Genomic DNA, 22966 nt, shown 5'->3' with positions numbered 1-22966 from the left:
GTTGAAACGATTACAATAAATATCGATAGAGTGATAAAATGTTCTTTACGGTCAAACATATAAACAACTATGCATAAAACTAACATTTTTTTTAGAATTATTTTTTTCTCTCCTTTTTCCGTCTATCCTTTCTCTTAATTGGCCTGATAAAAACTCCAATAAAACTATGTATATTGAGGTTGCTCTAAGTATATGTGTCAATAGCATAGTGGAAGGTACAAAAAATGTAATATTTCGTGATACACAATATATATATATATATATATATATATATATATATATATATATATATATATATATATATATATATATATATGATTTTGGATCAAATACAAATGGGTAAAAAATGCGCACAATTGCTAACAGTAGATGTATTCTAAATCAACAGTTCAGATTGAATATTAAATTATTAATTAAAAAACGCGTGGTGACATAATTGTAATTTTGAGTAAGTCAGTTTGTCTTTTGTATCCGAGTACACATTTTTCATTCTTCAAGTGCATATTTCTCTTCTTCGAGTGCATTTGTTTTGTTTCTGTATTTAATTTCTCAATATTTGAGTGCAAAATATTGGCCTTCAAGTGCACGTTTTGTAGCCTTCAAGTGCATGTTTTCATTTCTAAAAATGCACACTTAATTTTCTTATAATTCTCCATTTTAGTTTCTTTTTCCCCATTGCCTTCTAGTGATCCTCTTTATGCTTTCAAGTGCCCAATTTCATGCCTACAAGTGCATGTGTGTCTTACTATTGTGTTAAAAAATAATACTTTGCATTCCATTGAACTTTTTTTTTCCCTTCTAGTGCATGTTTTTAACCTTCAAGTGCATAGTTTCTTTTCTAAGAGTACAATTAATTTCCTTCGAATTTTTCCTTTAGTGTCTTTTTTTTCCCCCCCCCTCGCCTTCTAGTGATCCTCTTTATGCCTTCAAGTGCTCAATTTCATGTCTACAAGTGTATGTGTGTCTTACTATTGTTAAATAATTAAAAAAAAAAAAAAACTTAGCATTCAAGTGAATCTTTTTTTTTTTTTTTTTTTTTTTCCTTCTAGTGCATGTTTTTAGCCTTCAAGTACACATTTTTATGCCTTCAAATGCATATTTTCTTGCCTTTAAGTGCACAATTCTGGGCCGTATTTGTTATATCTTGTGTATTCTTTTCAATAACATATAACTAAATTTCTAATGAAATTTGTGAGATTTACAAACAATTTGTATGAGTAATTGCTTTAATAACACTTAAGTTGAATAACTTTCATTTTTTGTACCATAAATTGTATCAATTGCATATCTATTTACCTTCGAGTGCAGAATTTTTACCTTCAAGTGCACATTTTTGTATCTTCTAGTGCATGATTTTGAACTTTCAAGTGTACATTTCGTATATAATACGAAATAATTTCTTTTAAGAGATGCATTATAAATTATAATGGAAACATTTCGTATAGAATTTTTTTAACCACATTTTCGCACCGAGAGAAGCTTTCGCACTTGATCCTAAACATATATATATCTTCTGATTTCTTAATATGAGTATATGGTTGGGTTAAAATAATGGACGATTAAGTTGACTTTGAATCGCGCGAGACACATTGTCGGTCTAGCTCGCAAAAGGGAGATTATTTATGTAACGTTTAATACACTCAACAAGTTTCAGAAGTCCTCAAAATTGAAGTCCAGAAAAACCAAAGGCAAACACGTACGAGAAAAATGGCATTATTCCTCTCACTGTCGACACCAAACGCTAAATCTCTTCCCTTTTCGCCCCAAATCTACCCTTTACGCCGGCAAACGCAAACCGGAATTCTTCTTCGTAACTATTCCAGCATTTGCCGAGGACAAAATCCATTCACTTATTATCGCAATGGAGAAATACAACATACTCTTTCTAGAAAGTTATCACCCATTGTGAGGGCGGCGGAAACGCCGGCAGGTTCTGACGACAACGGAGAAGACATGACGTCGCCGCCGCTGCCGGCGAGAATGTTGAAATTTTTGGATGTGGGGCCTGGGTCGCCGGCGGGGGCGGTGCTGTTGGCGTCGACGCATTTGCTGTGCCTGTTTGCCCCATTTTGTTTCACTTGGGATGCCGCCGGCGTTGCGTTGGGGTTGGCCGTCGTCACGGCGTTGGGAGTTACTCTCTCTTATCATAGGAATCTGTGTCACCGGAGTTTCAAGATTCCCAAGTGGCTTGAGTACCTGTTTGCCTATTGTGGTGTTCATGCACTTCAGGTCAGTTTTCAATATATTCCTTTGTTTAATTACTTGGTTAGGGAGCATTTATTAAGAGATGTCAAATGGGTACACATTCAATTCTTGCATGGATTAGGTGCCAAATGTTCACATGCATGCAAGCATGGTGACTTGAAATAGTAAAAATAACAATGAAATAGTGTTTGGGAACAACAATGAAATAGTAAAATATAATTTATTACATTAAAAAGAATACTTCATAAATGAAGAAATTGGATGTGTAGTTGGAAAAGAATTAAATACGTGCTGGTTATATTTCTTGTGGAAAAATGGTACAACTTATCCAATTTTAATGTTTGTTATATTCTAAATGAGTGGTCACATGATCGAACTTAATGGTGCATGAGAGATTTGATTTTTTGGGTTTAAAAAAAATTGAGAAAGTATAAAACTTATATTATCTTATAAAGAATCATGAGTAATGTCTCATAAAAAAATGATACAATAATATTTTTTTCGACGGACAAGAAAAACTCGCAGCTATTATACTACTCAAAGGGTATACATTAGTAAGTCCAGCCTTATGACTTTAGTTAGCAAATGACCACAAAGAGATAAACCATCCTAGATTCTACTCAAATCAAGAAGATTAATAGGTTACTCTCGTTGGGAGTCAAACTCATAATATAATCTTGTACTGGTTACATTTGACCAACTTGGTCGTGATTGCTTCCGATTTATTTATTTATTTTTGGGTCATATACAAAGGAGTAGCATATTCTTAAGATTTTTGACTAAAGAAAAACTCCTTTAATTTAACAGTGTATAAATCTTAGCTTTTGTGATTTATCATTTTTTGTTTTGTTTTTATAGGGGGATCCAATTGGTTGGGTGAGTACCCATAGACAACACCACCAGCATTGTGATTCTGAGAAAGATCCTCATAGTCCCATTCAAGGATTTTGGTATAGTCACCTAGGCTGGATGCTTGACTTCAATTCTACTAATGAAAGGGTAATATTTATATATAATGCTAGCTTCCTCAAAGTCTCCACATTTTGCATTTCAAATAATGTTAGAGATTTGTTTTATTTAATTAATTTGTGTTAGTGGATACTTTTGTGCAGGGTGAAATGCCAACAAATGTTGGAGATTTGGAGAGTCAATTCTTCTATAAATTCATTCAACGCACCTATATTATACATCCCATTTTACTTGCAACATTGCTATATGTTACCGGCGGATTTCCTTACGTAGTTTGGGGCATGGTATATCTTTTTTTTTTTGTTAATATTTTTTTTTCTTTTCTCATGTCCATTATTGCATATATACTCTCATGACATTAGTCACAATATATTGATAGCTACAAATTGAAATTAAATACTCACAATTGAAGAATGTGCTTAATCTCAACTAACCATTTAAATTAATAGTTGAATTGAACTGTACATTATATATATATATATATATATATATATATATATATATATATATATATATATATATATATATATATATTAATTAATTAAGGTCAACAGTCACTAATATACTATTAACTATATATTATAGGGAGTAAGAGCTGTGTTAACGTACCAAATAACATTTCTTGTGAATTCTGCTTGTCACTTATGGGGAACTCAAGCATGGAATACAGGCGATCTATCTAGAAACAATTGGTTAGTCAAAACATTCACTATCTTCCCATTTAATTACATTTGTTTGTATTGACATATATATTCAGGCCAACTAATCTTCTAATGTTTGGATGTATATATTATTATTATTATTATTATTATTATTATTAGGTTAGTGGCATTGTTAACCTTTGGAGAGGGTTGGCATAACAACCACCATGCCTTTGAGTTTTCAGCTAGACATGGGTTAGAGTGGTGGGAAGTTGACATAACTTGGTATATTGTGTGGATCCTTCAAGCTCTTGGTTTGGCGTCTGATGTTAAGTTGCCCACTCGAGCTCAAAAAAGAAAGATGGCCTTCAACAATAGTTAAGTGCTGAGGACTGAGGATCAATGGCATAATATATTTGTTTAATATGTTTTAATAAATATGAGAATGTTATCATTATATTGTAGCAAGTAGCTCGATGATAAGTATACATACTACACATTTTTTTAAATGTTATTGTTGTTGTTGTTATTATTATTATTATTATTATTATTATTATTATTATTATTATTATTATTATTGTTGTTGTTGTTGTTGTTGTTGTTGTTGTTGTTGTTGTTGTTGATGTTATTCAAGTTAAATAAATTTTGTATTTTGTAATAAGTATTGATCTTGATTCTATATTATGCTATATCACTTGTAGTATTATTGTTATTTAATTACTCTTGTATGTTGTTCTCCACCTTTGCTATGTTCAACTCAATTACCTTCAATTCGCTCATAGCGGGTCTTATATATAGGTTTGTTTAGTATACTTAATGATTAGCTTGCAATGTCACGGTGCAATTGGAGTCCTTAATGAAAGCTCCTACAGAAATCAAGTTGTAGTGAAAATCAGGAACTATAACACATTATGCAGTGTGAATTCATCTGATAAATGCACAAAACCAGTATAGGTGATAGCTACTTCTTTGCCATTTGGCAAACTAACATGCATGTTGCAAGCTTCTTTCTAATAATAGGCTCATATGACATACAATATGGTGAGTGACACCACTATCAATTATCCAGTCACCTAGGTTATGTCTTACAGAGTTAAGGGAAGGAATTGTACCTTCAGTTTGGGATGACAGAAGTTTAGCTGATATGACATTTTCCTGTGGTGACTAATGAAGGGTTGTGTTCAAGCTTTCAACAGGTAACCTTTGTGCTTGCGTGAAATCTAAGAATTTCTTGAAGTCATCTTGTGTAAAAATGGCATACCTCCAATAAAATTTGCATGGTTAACTACCAAGGGCCTTGTGCCTGATTTGCTTGAGCTTGATTTCTTGGTCTTGGCTTCCAACCAGGGGAATAACCATGTTTTTTTATAGCACTTGTCCTGAGTATGCCCTGTGTATCCACAGTATGTGCGCAAGGGGTTCTTGTTTCCTGCTGGGAACCTTTTGTAGGGCTGTTGAGAGCCATCATCTGCTTTGGTGAGGAAGATACTACCACGTGCATTGTTTTCTCCTGATTGTTGTAACTGACTCTCAAATCCAGTGATTTGAAACTGCCTTTCCTGCTGTGCTATCACGGAATATGCTTCACTAACTTCAGGCAAAGGTCTCATGAGCATAATTTGGTTCCTAGCACTAGTGTACTTGTCATGTAGGCCCATCAAAAATATGGATAGCTTATCTTTCTCTAGCTGCTTATTCATCTCATCGATCTTCTTCCCACACTCACACTTGGGATCACAATTGCACCCTTTTGGATGTCTGAGAATCAGCAACTCATCCCACAGTAGCTTTTGCCTAGTAAAATACTCATTTAAGGAATTATCTCCTTGCTTTGTCCTGTATATCTCGCAGTTGATCTCTGCGATTCGAAATAGGTCCTGCTTACTGAATCTTCGCTTCAAATCATTCCAAATCCCGTAGGTAGTGTATATCCATAGTATGTTGCGGTAAATAGAGGGATATATGGATCGAACGATCCAAGAAACCACAATGTTGTTGCATCTCTCCCAAGCCAGGAATTTCTGAGCGTCCATGGGAGGTTTGGTGATAGCGCCATTGACGAAGGCTATCTTATTTTTGCAGGAGATTGCCACTGACATGGCTCTAGCCCATGGATGGAAATTCGAACCATCGAGGGGTTAAGAGACGAGTTCTAGGGCTGGATTTTCATTGATATTAAAGAAATAGGGATTCGAAGGTGTTTCAAGTTGAAATTCTACCTCAGTCGAGTTCGTCGCAGTCGCCGGAGTGGATGAGGAGGGAATTGCATCTCTGACAACTAGATTTCTTGTTGTGTTGTCGATTCCCAACTAGAGTCCACGCTACCATGATTGAACGGTGAGAATCTCCTTAATCAGAGAGCTCTGATACCATGTTGCGGAACTAAAGAGAAAGGTAGAGAAGAAAAAGAAATTGTGAGAAATACAGCATACTCTTTCTACTCCAGCAAAGCGGAATTCTTCCTCGTAACTACTCCAGCATTTGCCCAACTAAACCAGGAGAAAATCCATTCACTTATCGCAATGGAGAAATACAGCATACTCTTTCTAGAAAGTTATCACCCATTGTGAGGGGCGAGGGCGGCCGCAACGCCGTCGGGTTCTGACGACGATGGAGAAGACATGCCGCCACCGCCGCCCCGGGGTCGCCGTCAAGAATGTTGAAATTTTTGGAAGTGGCGCTGGCGTATTGTGTGTGTTATGAAATTATGTAGGTTAAGGGTATCAATCTGTACCTGCAACAAATTAGAAGTTTTGTAACATATAACATATTGTGTGTGTTATGTTATGAATTTATATCTTATGTTGTGAAATTCTGTGACAATAAAAGATCAATTTTCTATTTAAATTAAATTTGAAAATAAATAAATATATAACATGTGTATGTATTTTGTGTTGTGAATTTTTGTGTCTTATGTTATATTGTGGATCGAAATTTTAAATTATACGAAACATTATAGAAAATAAGTGATTCAAATATTATATAATTAAATAATAAACATAATAGGTAAAATACAGCAAATTGAATAAGAGTTAATTCCAGCAATAGTCCCTCGAGTATGATAATTTTCCACAATTAGTCCTTGACTTTTAATTTGGACAATTTAACCATCTGACTATCAAAATCTTTCCGATTTTGGTCCTTCCGTCAAATCCTGGTTAAGTGGGTGTCAAATTGAAGGGTAAAAATGTTCTTTCCCATGCTAAGCGTATATTTCATCTTCTTTTCTGTCTGTGTACGCGTAATAAAATCAAAATCCCTTCGTATACGGTATACTTCCTCCATAGCTCATAATCGGCAGCTTCCTCTTCACTATCTCCGTTCCTTCCATCTTCTTCCTCTACTCCGACGGCAAGACCATGGACCTCCGTCACTTTCCTCCTCCCTCCTCATGCCCTCTCTTCTCCCTCCCTCTTCCTCTTCTCTTTGTCGATGGTTGGTGCAGCAGAGCAGACCGTATACAGAGAGAGGGAGGTAAGAAATCCGCGAAACTTCGGACGCACTTCATCGTATTGGCATTCTCCGCTACTTCTTCTTCAAAAGATGCCTGGAGGAGGACGGCTGAGCCGCCGCCGCCGTCGTCACCGAGAACCACATCGTACTGCCGGAAACAGCAGCCGGTGTTCTTGGACAGCAGCGTCGACATGGAGGAGTTGCTGCTGTGAATAAGCAAGACAAGCAACGAGCACAAGCTTTACGCTTTGTTGGCGCCATACAAAGGTCGAACACTTTCAATGAAGTTCATGGTCACCCTCCTCTTGCGCGAAGCCCACTGGCAACACTCGCTTGCGCTGCTCGACTGGATCAATGAAGAGGCTCTGTACACTCCCTCCGTGTTTGCCTACAATGTCGTGCTGCGTAACGTTCTCCGGGCGAAGCAATGGCAGCTCGCCTATGGGCTGTTTGACGAAATGCGCCAACGGGGCTGTCACCCGATAATAAGTACACTTAGGGTGTGTTTGGAAACTTGGAAAATGAGTTCTGGAAATCATTTTCCAAGTTTCCAGTGTTTGGATGTGCCTGGAAAATCAAGTCAACGGAAATCATTTTCCGTTGACTTTGGAAAATAGGCTTGTTTTGGAGGAAAATGACTTCCCCTTTTTTTTGGGGGAAGTCATTTTCCAACTTTTACACCAACATCACACCACCACCAACATCATCAACACCATACCACCATCACCACCACTATTGCCGCCGCCACCACCACTATACCCCCGCCACCATCACACCACCACCAACACCGCAACCACTACCACTACCACCACCACCACCGTTGCCACCACCACCACCACCATACCACCGCCACCATCGCCGCCGCCACCACCACCACATACCACCGCCACCACACCACCACCTTCACAACACCGCCGCCGCCACCACCACCACCATCACACCAACACCACTACCGCCGCCACCACTACCACCACCATACCACCGCAACCACCGTCGCCGCCACCACTACCACCATACCACCGTCGCCGCCACCACTACCACCATACCACCGTCGCCGCCATCACCACCATACCACCGCAACCACCGCCACCATACCACCGCAACCACCGTCGCCGTCACCACCACCACCACCACTATACCACCGTCGCCGCTTCCACCGCCACCACCACCATACCACCACAACCACCATCGCCGCCACCACTACCACCATACCACCGCCACCACTATCACCACCATACCACCGCAACCACCGCCGCCGCCACCATACCACCGCAACCACCGTCGCTGCCACCACCACCACCGCAACCACACGACCAATGCCACCACCGTCATACTACCACCACCATCACACCAACACCACTATCGTCGCCGCCGCCGCCACCACCATACTACCGCAACCACCGTCGCCGCTGCCACCACCGCAACCACCGCCACCACCATTAAACCGCCGCTGCCGCCACCACCACGACCATACCACCGCAACCACCATCGTCGCCACCACCGTCATACCACCACCAATTATTATTATTATTATTATTATTATTATTATTATTATTATTATTATTATTATTATTATTATTATTATTATATAACGAATAACACCACCACCACCACCATAATATTTTTGATATATTATTAGTTTTTTTTTTTGAAAAACTTAGCTATTTTTTATTATATTTAAAATTAATATTATATTATTATATATTATTATACATGTTGTAATATTCTAAATAAAATAATTAAAATGTTTAATTATACAATTCTACTCATTTTCCAGAAAATGAACCAAACACAGAAAAACAGTTTTCCATAATGCAACCAAACACTGGAAAGGAAAATGTTTTTCGGAAAATGACTCATTTTCCAGAAAACATTTTCCAGAAGTCATTTACCTGCTTTCCAAACGGACCCTTAATCCACTCTGATTACCCATTTTGGGAGAGAGGGCCTGTTTGACGATGCTCTATCTTGGCTTCAGAAGATGGAGCAGGACCATGTGTTAAGTGATATCGTTTTGTATAGTAATCTGATCGAGCTTTCACGTAAATTATGCGATTATTCCAAGGTAGTAGCATTTAGTATATGGTGGTGGTCGACGGTAATGGTCTGCTCTGCTGCATCGACCGTTGACGAAGAGAAGACGGAAGAGGGAGGGAGAAGAGAGGGCGTGAGGAGGGGGGAGGAAAGTGATGGAGATCCATGGTCTTGCCATCGGAGTAGAGGAAGAAGATGGAAGGAACGGAAATAGTGAAGAGGAAGCTGCCGGTTATGAGCTATGGAGGAAGAACAGTATACTGTATAATGAGGGATTTTGATTTTATTTTGCGTACACAGACGGAAATGGAGATAAAATATACGCTTAGCATGGGAAATGACATTTTTACCCTTCAAAATGACATCCACTTAACCAGGATTTGACGGAAGGACTACAATTGGAAAGATTTTGATAGTCAGGTGATTAAATTATCCAAATTAAAAGTCAAGTACCAATTTTGAAAAATCACCATAGTCGGGGGACTATTGTTGGAATTAACTCAATTGAATAATTCAGATCTCTTTCCTACTATAATAAATTACAAAAATGGATTACAAGAATTTGATTGTTCAAATATTATTATGTAAAACCAAATGACACATGGGGATATAGCTCAGATGGTAGAGCGCTCGCTTAGCATGCGAGCGGTACGGGGATTGATACCTTGCATCTCCAACAGGCATCTCCAATGTTTTGATCCCTGCGTTCATTAAGTATCTAAAGGAGCAACAATTAGTAGAAGAAACTATCAAATCATCTTCAAGAAAATCATGTTTTGCGCCTCTCGACTTTGCAGCGTGAATTGCAAATAAAGTAGAAGCTTAATAAATATGAAAAATACTTATGTGTGTGTTTTCGCCAAAAGTTTTTTTTTTTTTTCTTTTAAATAGCCAAATGATTTTTTTTTTTTTAATTCAATTACTTGTAAGTTGTTAATATTTTATTATTTAAATTTAAAATACTAATAATAAGAATTAATTCCATTTTTTGTCCTAGATTTATAAGTGACAATCCACTTTTAGTCTTCTTTTTTTTTTTTTTTTTTTTTTTTTTTTTTTTTTTTTAATTGGAATATCCTCATTTAGTCCTAGTATTATTGTGCCATGACCATTTTTAATCCTCCTTCAACAAAATATTTGAAATGTCATTAAATACAAAGACATTTCAATCATTTTTATACAAAGTAGTTTAAATCACTATATTTTTATATGTCCTTGTATTTAACAATATTTAGACTGCTTTATTGATAGAGGATCAAAAATGATCATGCCACAATTATACTAGGACCAAAAGTGGATGTTATAATAAAAAAAATATTTAGTGGATTGTCGGCAATAAATCTAGGACCAAAAATGAAATTAACTCTAATAATAATAAAGGCAAAGAGTGTTCGAACAGAATAGAGAAATGATTTAATTTTCAAACACATCCTTGTCTTTACAATTAAAATCATCACTTTTATTTACACAATCAACAATCATCACTTTTATTTACAAAGCAAAGCAGCGGCGACGAAGTTGAAGCAAATCACAACTGCTCACTTTCAAATCAAAGAGGCACCAAAACCTATCGACACAGTGAAAGCAAAAAAGATGAATCCATGGGGGAGACACACTCAGAACATACTGTACCTATCATCGTCATCACTCGTTTGAATGAAACAAATAATTGCTAGCACGAAAACGAGAAAAGATGAGAGTTCCATTGCCATGGCTCCCCAACCAATTATACCGGAATGCTTTAAAATAACTGGTATTGCAATGCTTCCAACTGTTGAAACCCCGGTTAAGAACTTTGCCGCATCAATCCAACTGTAAAGGCAATGCTAACAAATTATCTAAATATGATCGTTTTTTCATTAAAACTGCGCTAGAATGAAAGATTCTTACCCATTAGAAGACTCTGAAAAGATAGATGAAGTATCGGATGCAGCAAAGAAAAGCAAAGGCATTGGTAGCAAAACATACATTATTACTGAAAAAATCAAAGTTAAAAACTAATTAAGATATTACACAGATAATAAACTATTTTTGTACCTTAAATATTAGGAATATAAAATGTTCAAAACATTGAATAAATTCTTCTCGTAGAGGAGACTCTAGTCTTGCATTTCACAGTAGAAAAGGAGGTATCTTTTCAATGAACCAATAAAATATAGAGGCCAGGTCATACGAAGGTAAGGCAGCCAAAATGGTTATTGATGCTTTATTCCAAGAAAAATGAGATGAAGGGAAGGTATGCGGAGGCCAAAGAAAATAGTAATAGGCAGCTCATGAAAAGTGACTAAGTGAGGACACAACTTTTGACTATTCAACCCAGTTTCACTACTACAAACATGATTGAATGGCAAACAGATAAATTTGGCTTCTCCAATTGGCTAACAATGGACATACAATATCATTAGCACCTGATACTTTTATCCTGAAATTCTCATAGACTTACATGTGATAAGTACAAGGAATGAGATAATCACATTTAGCCATGATCATGCTTATAAATCTACAGATCCTAGTAACCAAAACCAGATGCATACATCACCTTTTTTTTGGTGTAATGGAGAGGATACCCGTTATCAAATTTCAAGATGATCAAATGAAGGCTAGAGCCCAAGACCTTGTGGTCAAGGAGCACCAGTCTTTCTCCCCCTTTCCTCCGGAGACAACTGTCTCCGAAGGATAATCTTCTCTCCCCTCCTACCATGTTTCTCCCCTTTCTCCCCTTTAATCTCCACCATTGGAGATGCCCTTATATAAAGGGGATTTTCATTCTAATAAAGAGGAGAAGCAAACAAGAAGTTAAGATAAAATAAGAGGTGGGAAACCTCTCAAAACATTCCTAGTATCTTGTTCTTCAATTAAAATCAGCTTTTGTCTTTCCTCTCATTCATTTAGTTCATCATTCAACATAGGCAACCTGCAGACGACCTCCAATAAACCTAATCACCCTGTGACGGGTGCGTTTGCCTGAGTACATAATATTTTGATTCCGTTGCCGTTGGAGAGATTGGCTACAGTCCCAGAAGGCAATTCCACGGTCGAAGTAAGGTGCTCAAACTTTTGGATGGATGTTTGAATGGCCCATACATCGTCTTGTAGTTTTTTGATATCGTCCATGTTGACACCCGTCAAAGGAACCAAAGTGTTACGTACTTGAGCAAAGGCAAGCTTTATTGGAAGTCGTCTGCGGGTTGCCTATGGTAATAGATGAACTAAATGAATGAGAGGAAAGACAAAATATGACTTTAATTGGAGAACAAGATACTAGAAATGTTTTTGAGAGTTTTTCCACCTCTTATTTTATTTTAACTTCTTGCTTGTTTGCCCTCTTTATTAGAATGAAAATCTCCTTTATATGTGAGGGTTACAAAGACTAAGTAAAACATTAAAGGAAAGGAGAATCATTAAGGTTCCTTGCAATAATTATTCACTATCTATAAAAAGGAAATAAATCAACTCAAATAACAAAGATATTTTAGAATCAATTAATCAATCTCTTGATTTTCTGAATCATAACAGGATATAAGAGGTACAAAAGTCAGATATATGCACTTTACTAAATTATATATTCATGATTTCCAAGTAAAATATATAAGGAAACAAAGATAATTATTGACAATTTTTATCATTTATTCTTTCCAAAAGGTTGAACCCCAAACCTAAGGGCCCCACACCCCGGCCTGGCAGAGCATCTAGGAGGATGTAAATCATGGTAACTCAACTGAACATGAACCACATAGGCTAGACCTTTGCTTACTGCGCACAAGGAGCCCCCCTCACTTTGAGAGGTTGCTCACACACTGCCGCCGGTGAGACTCGATCCCTGGTCATTCTTATTTTTATCATTTATTACTTCAAGTGCAGATAATTATTGAAGCATCAACTATATATAATTCATTAGTTTTGTAATTAAGCTCCATCAACGTGCTATTCAACCTACCTGTTAGCATTGGCCACCAGTTATTATACAGAGCACAAGCCTGACACAAGATAAAAGACAGCTTAGAGAAATGACTAATGAAAAATGTTGCACATGGCATTCATAATCAACTTAAAATTCTCTGTTTATAAAATTTCCTTTCTTTTTTAAACCAAAAAAAAAAAAAATACAGGAAATTTGTAAAAGTTGGAGTCACCAGTATTTGCAACACAATCCCCCTGAAACTAGGATAGCCAAGGCCGCAAGCTTCCCAGACTGCAAGCAGGCTTTCAGATAACCTGGCACATCTGCCATGATGAACAAGCTCAGCTCGTAAAAGAGGCTGGCTGAGACAAAGAACTTTTCAGCTAAACTTCTCAATGAGGAAAAGGAAAAAAAAAAAAAAAAAAAAAAAAAAAAGGAAGAGAACAATTAAGTTAATTCGAGAAGAAGAAATAGCAAGCATGCAGAGCTGAAAAGCGGATAGATAACATAAACATAGAATTCATTCGATTCCAAAGTACTTTCTTCCTTTCATATTACAGTTCTTGTCAGAGCATGATTAAGAAATTTGATGGGCTCCAGAACAGTACATTTGGTATAATTCCGCCACTTTTAGATGATCATATTTCGTAGATATATAATCATAGTTGAAAACAGATGTGTTGAGAATAAATATTAAATTATAATGTGTGCGCAAATGCACTTATTAGTGAAAAATCCAGTGGGGATCAGCTGGTTGCACTAAGGAATTTCCCCTGGGCTCATCTATGAATTCCTCCAAAGAGAAACTATTGACAATGCATCTATTTCTCTGCAGGCTTCAGCATGGGAAATGAACGATTAACAAGCCATATGACCCAAAATCCCCAATTCTATTCTGCTTAATCACCCTTTCAAAGCCACTTATATGAAACCCAAAGTCATATGATTCTCAGCTCTTAAGCATGTTGGAAATTGAGCAAAAGGTTTGTAAGCTCCTCAAGAATATAGCAAATACTATATTTAGATTGAATATCAACATATAAATACTGAGATTTTAAATGCAATAATCACCATTTTAACTTGATGTTCTACTGATTAGGGCAAGAAAACAGTAGCAAGGCAGTAACCAATAACATCAACTGTCAAAATCGAATCATAATTCATAGGACGGACTCAATATAAAACAATATCCTACTTACCCAGAAATAAAATCACGAAATCTCCTCCCATCTTTCTTGTTTTCTAAGTATTCTTTTACTTTATTTTATTCAATATTTAATCAATATATATTCTTCAAAAGCAAGAAACTTTCAATTTCTAAGATACAGCAACACCCTACAAATTTTAAAATAAAATGGAAAATTATTCCACCCAATCAATTACTTTAGCATTCAAGATTCATACAGAAGATAGATAATAGAATAGATCAGAAAATCAGAAAATCAGAAAATCATTGTCATGAGTACCAGCAAGAAGAAGGATTGCAGTCCTGCGGCGCCGCGATTTCCGATTATTCTCTTGTGGGTAAACAGGAATGATAGGAGTTAATTAATGAAGTACGAAGTAATAATATTGTAAAATAACAATGAAATTAACGGAGAACAAAATATTACAAAATAGTACAGAGAATTTCTTTATATTTGCTTAAGTGTCCCCCAACTCTTTACCTATTCTCGGTTTTACACTTTTGTAGTAGTTTGTATTAATTATTCCTTCTTTTTTTGGGACAAGGAAATCCACAATTACCTGATATGTAAACTAGGTATTTAGGTAAAGTATAAAAGAAAAAGGTAAATTCAATTTAATTCTCAACTTTAATAATTTTTATTGATTTAATCTTAAATTTTTCTTTTTACTTAATTGGTCATGAACTTTGATGGTTTTATCTAATTGAGTCATTAACGGTTAGAATCGATGACAAAATTGAGAAAAATTAGTATAATTGATTACTAAATCGAGTATATAATCACTATAGTCAATGACTAAATTGGGTAAAATTACTATAGTCGGTGATTAAGGGTGTGATTGGTTCATGAGTTTACACACTATGAATGAAAGTCAAAATCATAGTTAGTGTAGTGCTTTTATATTATTGTTTTTATTTTTTATTTTTATTTTTGTTCATATTGGTGTTTTGGATGTCATTATATAGGATCAATTAACTTGATTTTTTATTTTTGTATTTTTAAAACTTTTATTCTCATTATAGGGTCATACATAACCAAACATCAATATTGATAATCATTCCAATTCCACCATACTACCAAACATGCAAAATACTTTTCACCAAAATCTATTACCATTACCAAGTATTTGATTTCCCATTCCGATTCTAATTCTCATGTGCGAACCAAACACACCCAAAATTTGATATTAATAGAGGAGAAATTACCAAGTTATCCTAACTGAAGAATCAATTAGGTCAAACCATCAAAGTTCAGGGCCCAATTAAATACAAAACAACGATTAGGATTAATTTTTTTTTTTGTTTAAAAAAAAATCATTATAGACAATGACTAAATTATGTATTAACTCATCAAAAGATAATACATTAATGATGTGAAAAAAAAATCTTATATATGAAAATATATAATTTGTTTGTACTCCATATATTTTATTTGATCAAGTGGAATGTGACTGTATGAGTATTAAGTGTAAATACGTGACAGAGTAATGGTGGTAGCACCCGATTCGGGTTGTCAACAACACCTGACCCGGCACCACGTGGAAACCCAACGGGCAGAATTTCAACGGACAGAATACCAACGGTGGAGACGTTACTACGGGACATTTACTGCACCGCCATTGAAGAGAGAGGAATGAATGCTCAGCTCCTCATTAGGCCTCATTATGATGTTACCGTTAGGGACTTGATATAAGTAGAACCTCTCCTCAGCTAGAAGGGACACGCTGATTATTTTGTACTGAAACACTTAACAATACAACAATTCATTATTCTCAGATTATATTTCCAGTAACATACTTACCGTCAATATGAAATCTAAATCTAAAAATAATAAGAGTATTAAGTGTAAAATAGTAAATATAAAATCTAAATCTAAAAACATAATAAGTATCAATTTATGTTAAATTTTTTTATTTATATCCATTTTTTTGTTATTTTTATACATTATACTATAAGAGTTGTATTATACAGTTTTTGTACAAAAATATCTTTACGATTATAACTTCTGTTATCTTTTCTCATTATTATTATTATCATGCACATGCATACATAATATCTATTCTTTTATTCTTCAATGGTAATAATGTATGTAGACATTTTTTTTTGAAAGCAAACCGCTAGAATATATTAATGCAAAAGAGTTGTTAGAAGCTAAAGTATGAGCAATCACATTTGACTGTCTAGGAACTAAATATAAAGGGCATGAAATAAATAAAGCATTAAACATAAACAATCATAATCGCGATCGCAGCATATGATCTCGGTTTGGTAACCGAAGTAGTAATGTAGCGGTGTAGGACAGAGCAATCAGTGTGTAAAGCTACCGTAGAAACACTACGATCCTTCAACCACGATAGGGTCTCTTTGCATGCTAGTGCTTCCGTCATAAATGGATTTGCGCAATATGGGAGTTTGCCATTAGATGCCGCAAGGAATTGGCCCTCTAATGAAAGGAGGACAATGTTGTACGCTGTTGTTCCGCCTGCCACCGAGCAACTTGCGTTGAAGTAACACTGCAATGACGCGGCTTGAGGCAGAGGCTGCTACCGAGGAACTGCCGCTTGGTGACCATCCACTCCACATTCCCAAGCCGAGAAAGCAGCAGCAGCACTCCTCCACACTTTGGCCGGCTGCTGCAAACAAAAATTCCACACGGCCCCGTTACGCGCCAACCATATATGATAAAGAGTTGCCACAACCTTCACAACAATTGTAGGGGTTAACACGGACATGACATTTTGGAACCATTCTGAAAAATTACCACCAAACACAAGAGAGATAGGGAGATGGGATTCATGCCAAACAAGTTTGGCAAATTCACACTCCACAAATGATTTCATATTGTCTTCATGATAAGAGGCATACATGGAGCATGAGGGGTTCACATCAACTATCCTTATAAGTAGATTAGTAGTGGTTGGGAAAATACCACTAATAGCTCTCCATAAGAATGTCTTCCATTTTGGGGGCACTTTAATCTTCCACATAGAATTCCAATTGGTAAAAGCATTAGGGGATGCATCAATTTCACCCCTAAGGTTGCGCTCCTATAACCACTTTTCACAGAGTAGCAACCACTGGGGTCCTTAAATGAATACCATGAGCCTTCATAGGATGGGCACACCGGAACTCTCAAAATACGGTTCACATCACTAGGAATAAAAATGTCCCTAAGAACATCCAAATTCCAAGTGTTAGTATTCCCATTTAATAGGCTTGGAACTTTAGATCCTTCAAGGTGTTGGGGCATAGTAGTGTGAATTATGGGATCAGAGTCATCCAAAAGCCAGGGGTGGCCCCAGATCAATGTAGACTCACCATTACCAATCATTCTCCTCACACCATTACAAACTAAATCATGAACAGCGCGCCATAATACTTCTCCAACAATAACTGGGGTTACTTCCCACTACAACATCAATAAAAGAGGTTCTAGGGAAGTACCTTGCCTTATATACCTTGGCAGCAATATATTAGGGCTTTGTGAGAAAGCGCCAAGCTTCCTTACCTAACATAGCCAGATTAAATGCCCGAAGCTCCATGAAACCCAAACCACCAACTGATCTTGGTTTGCACAACCGATCCCATGTCATCCAATGAATACCACTTCCAGAGGCACCCTTTTACCCCACCAGTAGCGATTCATGCATGGTCCTTTCCAGAGCTACACATAACGAGTCAGCTAGCAAAAAAAACTCATAGTAAAAGTAGGCATTGCCTGAGCTACACTTTTAAGGAGGATTTCCTCCTGAGACAACAATTTTTTATTCCATGAACCAATTCGCTGCTTTATCTTTTCCTCAATGTATGAGAAAAGTAGCTTCTTATTTCTCCCAACAAACGAATGAAGGCCCAGGTATTTGCTGAAATTAGGAGCTTGATTAACCCCCAAAAGAGCAACCACAGCTTCCCTAACATCAACCCCAGTATTCTTACTAAAACAAACACTTACTTATGATAATTTACCGTTTGGCCTGAAAGCCTCTCGTAAGCCTACAGACACTGTTTCACCACCTCTGCTTCCTGCACATTAGCTTTAAAGAATAGTAGGTTATCATCATCAAAAAATATGTGAGAGATAGCTAGGGCTCCCCTGGCCACCCTACAACCATGAATGGAGCCCTGAACTTGAGCCTTCTGGAGCAAAAGAGATAATCCTTCAGCACAGATAATCAAGAAATATGGGGAAAGGGGATCCCCTGTCACAGCCCCCTAGTTGGTATTACCTTACCCCCCTTGACTCCATTCACCCGAATGTTATAGGAGACAGTCGTAACACACAACATAATCAGCTCTACCCATCTAGCATGAAAACCCAAGGCCAGTAACATACCACGCTGGAACGACCACTCCAACTTATCATAAGCCTTTGTCATATCTAATTCCAGAGCCCCCCAACCAGTAGACATTATATATTAGAATAATATAAGATATAAGTTTGATTTTATTTAGATTATAATTAAATGTTACCATAATTATATTTAGTAATTATATTTATCATATCTAAAATTCCTACTTTAATAATATTAAGTATACCATAATTATTACTCAAATTATCAACTATACATTTAATATAATATGAATGAGTTAATTATCAACTATACTTTAATATAACAAAAAAATTTAAATATCATTAAATACAAAGACATTTCGGTCTTCAATTATGGATTTTTCAAACAAAATAAGCATAAAAAATATAGCGATTCAACATACTTTGTATAAAAAGATTGGATTTTCTTTGTATTTAATGACATTTCAACGATTTTGTTGAGGGGAGACTAGAATTGGTCATGCCACAATAATACTAGGACTAAATAATTAAGGATATTCTAATAAAAAATGACTAAAACTGGACTGTCACCTATAAATCTAGGACCAAAATTGAAATTAACTCTAATATGAATTCAAAAATTATGAATTTAAAAATAAAATTATATACTATTATTTTAATAAAATATTTTAATATAATTAAGATTTTAATATTAAGTATGGATATTAAACATATATTTTTACGCATGACACATATAAAATACTAAGTTAGTATAAGAATAAATGTAAATATATAAATATGTATGTTATTTTAAGAAAGCAACATTCAATACATCTATATTGATGTTTTGAACAAGAGTTATTACTATCTAAGGTCCTCTGAGTATAGTGATTTTGCCACTTTTAGTCTTAAATTTTCAAATTGACCATTTGTGGTCCTTCGACTTTCAAATTTAACCATTCATGGTCCAAGTTAACCACTCATGGTCCTCCAACTTTCAAAATTTAACCACCTATAGTCCTTTCAAGAGGACCACGAGTGGTTAAATTTTGAAAGTTGAAGGACCATGGGTGGTTAACTTGGACCACGAATGGTTAAATTGGAAAGTCGAAGGACCACAAATGGTCAATTTGAAAGTTTAGGATTAAACGTGGCAAAACCACTATACTCGGAGGATCCCATGTGACATTAACTCTTTTGAACAACTATGACATCATATCCGAAACAAACGAAAGCGCGCGCGCGCACACACACACACACACACACACACACACACACACACACACACACACACACACACACACACACACACACACACACACACACACACACACACACACACACACACACACACACACACACACACACACACACACACACACACACACACACACACACATATATATATATATATATATATATATATATATATATATATATATAGTCCAGTTGCGACCATGCGAATTGAAGGAATGCACGATAAGTATTGAATGCATAGTAAGTACTACATAAATGCACAACAACTACTCCAGCTCCGTTACTACTACATGAATGCACCACACTTACTACAAGAATGCACTAAATCTACTACATGAATGCACTAAAAACACTCGCGTGCATTTTTTAGGCATGCCTGAAAGTAGTTATTGTGCATTCATGTAGAATTTACGAACTGTGCATTCCTTCAGAAGTTCGCAGACTTGCATGGGAACGCTGGTTCGCATTTGAACGCAATTTTATATATGTGTGTGTGTGTGTGTCATTATCATAATAATCGCTAAATTTACCATGCAACTGTTAACACTATGCTTTGCACTTGTCATGATTTTTTAGAAATGCACATTACCTTTTTAAAAAGTGCACGGTAAAGCATTAAAAAGTGTGTGCTTAGTAATAAAAATTGCAGTTTACAAAATGCAAAAGTGTAATGCACTTAGGGTTTGAATTATAGAGTTTATGACTGAGGGTTTTGGTTTTATTTGGTTTAGAGATTCACTATTCACGTTTTAGGGTTTAACATTGACGATTTAGGTTTAAAATTTAGTTTTTTCGTCGATATTTTTAAAAGTTATCAAAAAATGAACACTATCTTGTTAAAAATTGCACAATATGTGATGGTATTATTGTAATTATTACTAACTTTACCATGCAAATTTTAAAAATATTATATTGTGTTTATATATATATATATATATATATATATATATATATATATATATATATATATATATATATATATATAAACACAATATAATATTTTTAAAATTTGCATGGTAAAGTTAGTAATAATTACAATAATATCACTGCTTTTAAATTTTTTTAATTTGATCTGATTCATTCGATTTTTACAGATGTAAGGCTGGGATTGGTTATTGATTTTCTCATGTGGTTGTGTTCTCATGGGAAACTAATCATATATATATTGGATCACATGGGAACAAAGTCGTAACTCGTAAGAGAAAATTAAACTAAAAACCAATCTCAGGCTTACATCTGAAAAAATTAGACGGATCAGATCAGGTTTAAAAAAATGCGGTGGCATTTCGTAATTATTATCAACTTTACTATGCAAACTTAAACACTAAAATCTGCACTTGTCAGAATTTTCCAGTTTGCATATTGAGTATTAACATTTTGCACATGTAAAAGATTGCACTTGCAAAAATGCGAAAGTGCATTTCACTTAAGGTTTCGAATTTAGAGTTCATGACTGAGTTTTTGATTTTATTTGGTTTAGTGGTTCACTTTTTATTGCTTAGGTTCTAGCATTTAGGGTTTAGATTTAAAATTTAGCTTTTTCATTGATTTTTAAAAATTTATCTAGGGTTGCATATTTAGTTGTTACATATTGCATATTTAAGAGTTCAAGTTTGCAAAGTGAAGTTGATGATACCTACGAAAATGCCACAACATTTGTTTTTAAAAATTTGATCTAATCCATCCGATTTTTACATATGTAAGGTTGCGCTAAGATTGGTTCTTAGTTATATATATATATATATATATATATATATATATATATATATATATATATATATATATATAGAGAGAGAGAGAGAGAGAGAGAGAGAGGGAGAAAGTTGTGTTCAGGTGCGAATGTCGCGCCCAGTAGTGAAAATGCGAACCAATCACCACGCGCCACGTGTCCAGATCTAGGTGAAAGTAGGTGCACTTATAGATGAAAGTAGATGCATTTGTAGGTAAAAGTAGGTGCACCTGATCAATGAGTGATACCAGGGCAAAATTACATGCAGTTGTAGGTGAAAGTAGCTGCACTTGAAAGTGAAAATAGAGACAAAAATTACATGCACTTGCAGGCGAAAGTAGGTGCACTTATAGGTGAAAGTAGATGCACCCAATCAATGAATGCTGACACGTGGCGCGCGCTGATTGACTCACATTTTGCACCTGGGCGGACATTCGCACGAGATCGCCCCTATATATATATATATATATATATATATATATATATATATATATATATATATAGTTGTAAATAAATGCATGTGTTTAGAACTTAATTACTTATTAGCCCATTGTTATTGATTTTGTCTAGTATGGGACTCGTGTGTAGTGCCATTATATAATACAGATAGTATTTGGGAGAAGGGAGAGGAGATTGTATGTGTACTTAGTCCTTGTTTAGTATTTAATATAGGAGTATGTTGACTATTTTGTTGATTCTTTATATGTTTTGGTTCATCACTATCAATGTTTTCAATATTGTTATCTTAGTATTAGTTATTGTGGTCTAATGTTTATGTTATTTTATATTGTGGTCCCTAAGTCCTTTTTATATTATTTAAGATGTTTTTTGAAGCATAGTTAAAAATGCACCTCATGGGATACTTTTGAAAAAAAAAAAAAAACAAAAATCTAAGGCTAACTTGCATGTAATATAGAAGTCATTGAAATGGATTCCAAATATGATTTCATGTTGGGTTATAATATATATATATATATATATATATATATATATATATATATATATGATAGCAAGGATAAAGATAATAATTGTAACAATAATTGCTCATAAAAATAATATGTTTGATTTACCTTCACAAAAAATATAAAAATGTTTTGGAGGGAAAATTTTGTGGCCTTGGATTTTGCTTTATTATATAAAGATTTTTAAATATTTATCAATTTTTTTAATTAAGAGTATGAGTTTTGGCAAATTAAAATAAAATTTTCATAACAAGCAAGTAAGCAACTTAGGTAGCAATTAATGTGTATAATTATAACAATAATCACAATTTTATAACAAAAAGTGTACATATTTTCATATTATACAACTATAATATATG

General features: G+C 35.3%; 1 protein-coding gene, 2 long non-coding RNA genes and 1 pseudogene across 3 annotated transcripts in view; 2 read left to right on the top strand and 2 right to left on the bottom strand.

The window, feature by feature from the left end:
- Window positions 1-1659: 1659 nt before the first annotated feature.
- Window positions 1660-22966, top strand: part of LOC109150593 (palmitoyl-monogalactosyldiacylglycerol delta-7 desaturase, chloroplastic-like) — a 41242-nt gene continuing 19935 nt past the window's right edge. Inside the window, exons 1-4 of the mRNA XM_019298547.1 lie at window positions 1660-2229; window positions 3064-3204; window positions 3318-3458; window positions 3760-3866. Coding sequence (XP_019154092.1) covers window positions 1708-2229; window positions 3064-3204; window positions 3318-3458; window positions 3760-3866 — 911 coding nt within the window. The 5' untranslated portion in view covers window positions 1660-1707. The remainder of the gene's footprint in view (window positions 2230-3063; window positions 3205-3317; window positions 3459-3759; window positions 3867-22966) is intronic.
- Window positions 10693-14802, bottom strand: LOC109150594 (annotated as a pseudogene).
- On the bottom strand, window positions 11852-12261 carry LOC109150597. The gene is made up of 2 exons (XR_002049184.1): window positions 12125-12261; window positions 11852-11916 (listed from the first exon to the last, which is right to left on the bottom strand). It is a non-coding gene; the product is annotated as an uncharacterized LOC109150597 (long non-coding RNA).
- Window positions 12385-21436, top strand: LOC109150599. The gene is made up of 3 exons (XR_002049186.1): window positions 12385-12481; window positions 17676-17681; window positions 21426-21436. It is a non-coding gene; the product is annotated as an uncharacterized LOC109150599 (long non-coding RNA).

Source organism: Ipomoea nil, unplaced genomic scaffold (genome assembly GCF_001879475.1).
Source record: "Ipomoea nil cultivar Tokyo-kokei standard unplaced genomic scaffold, Asagao_1.1 scaffold2279, whole genome shotgun sequence".
Classification (NCBI taxonomy): Eukaryota; Viridiplantae; Streptophyta; class Magnoliopsida; order Solanales; family Convolvulaceae; genus Ipomoea; species Ipomoea nil.
This window is presented reverse-complemented; position numbering and strand designations above follow the sequence as displayed.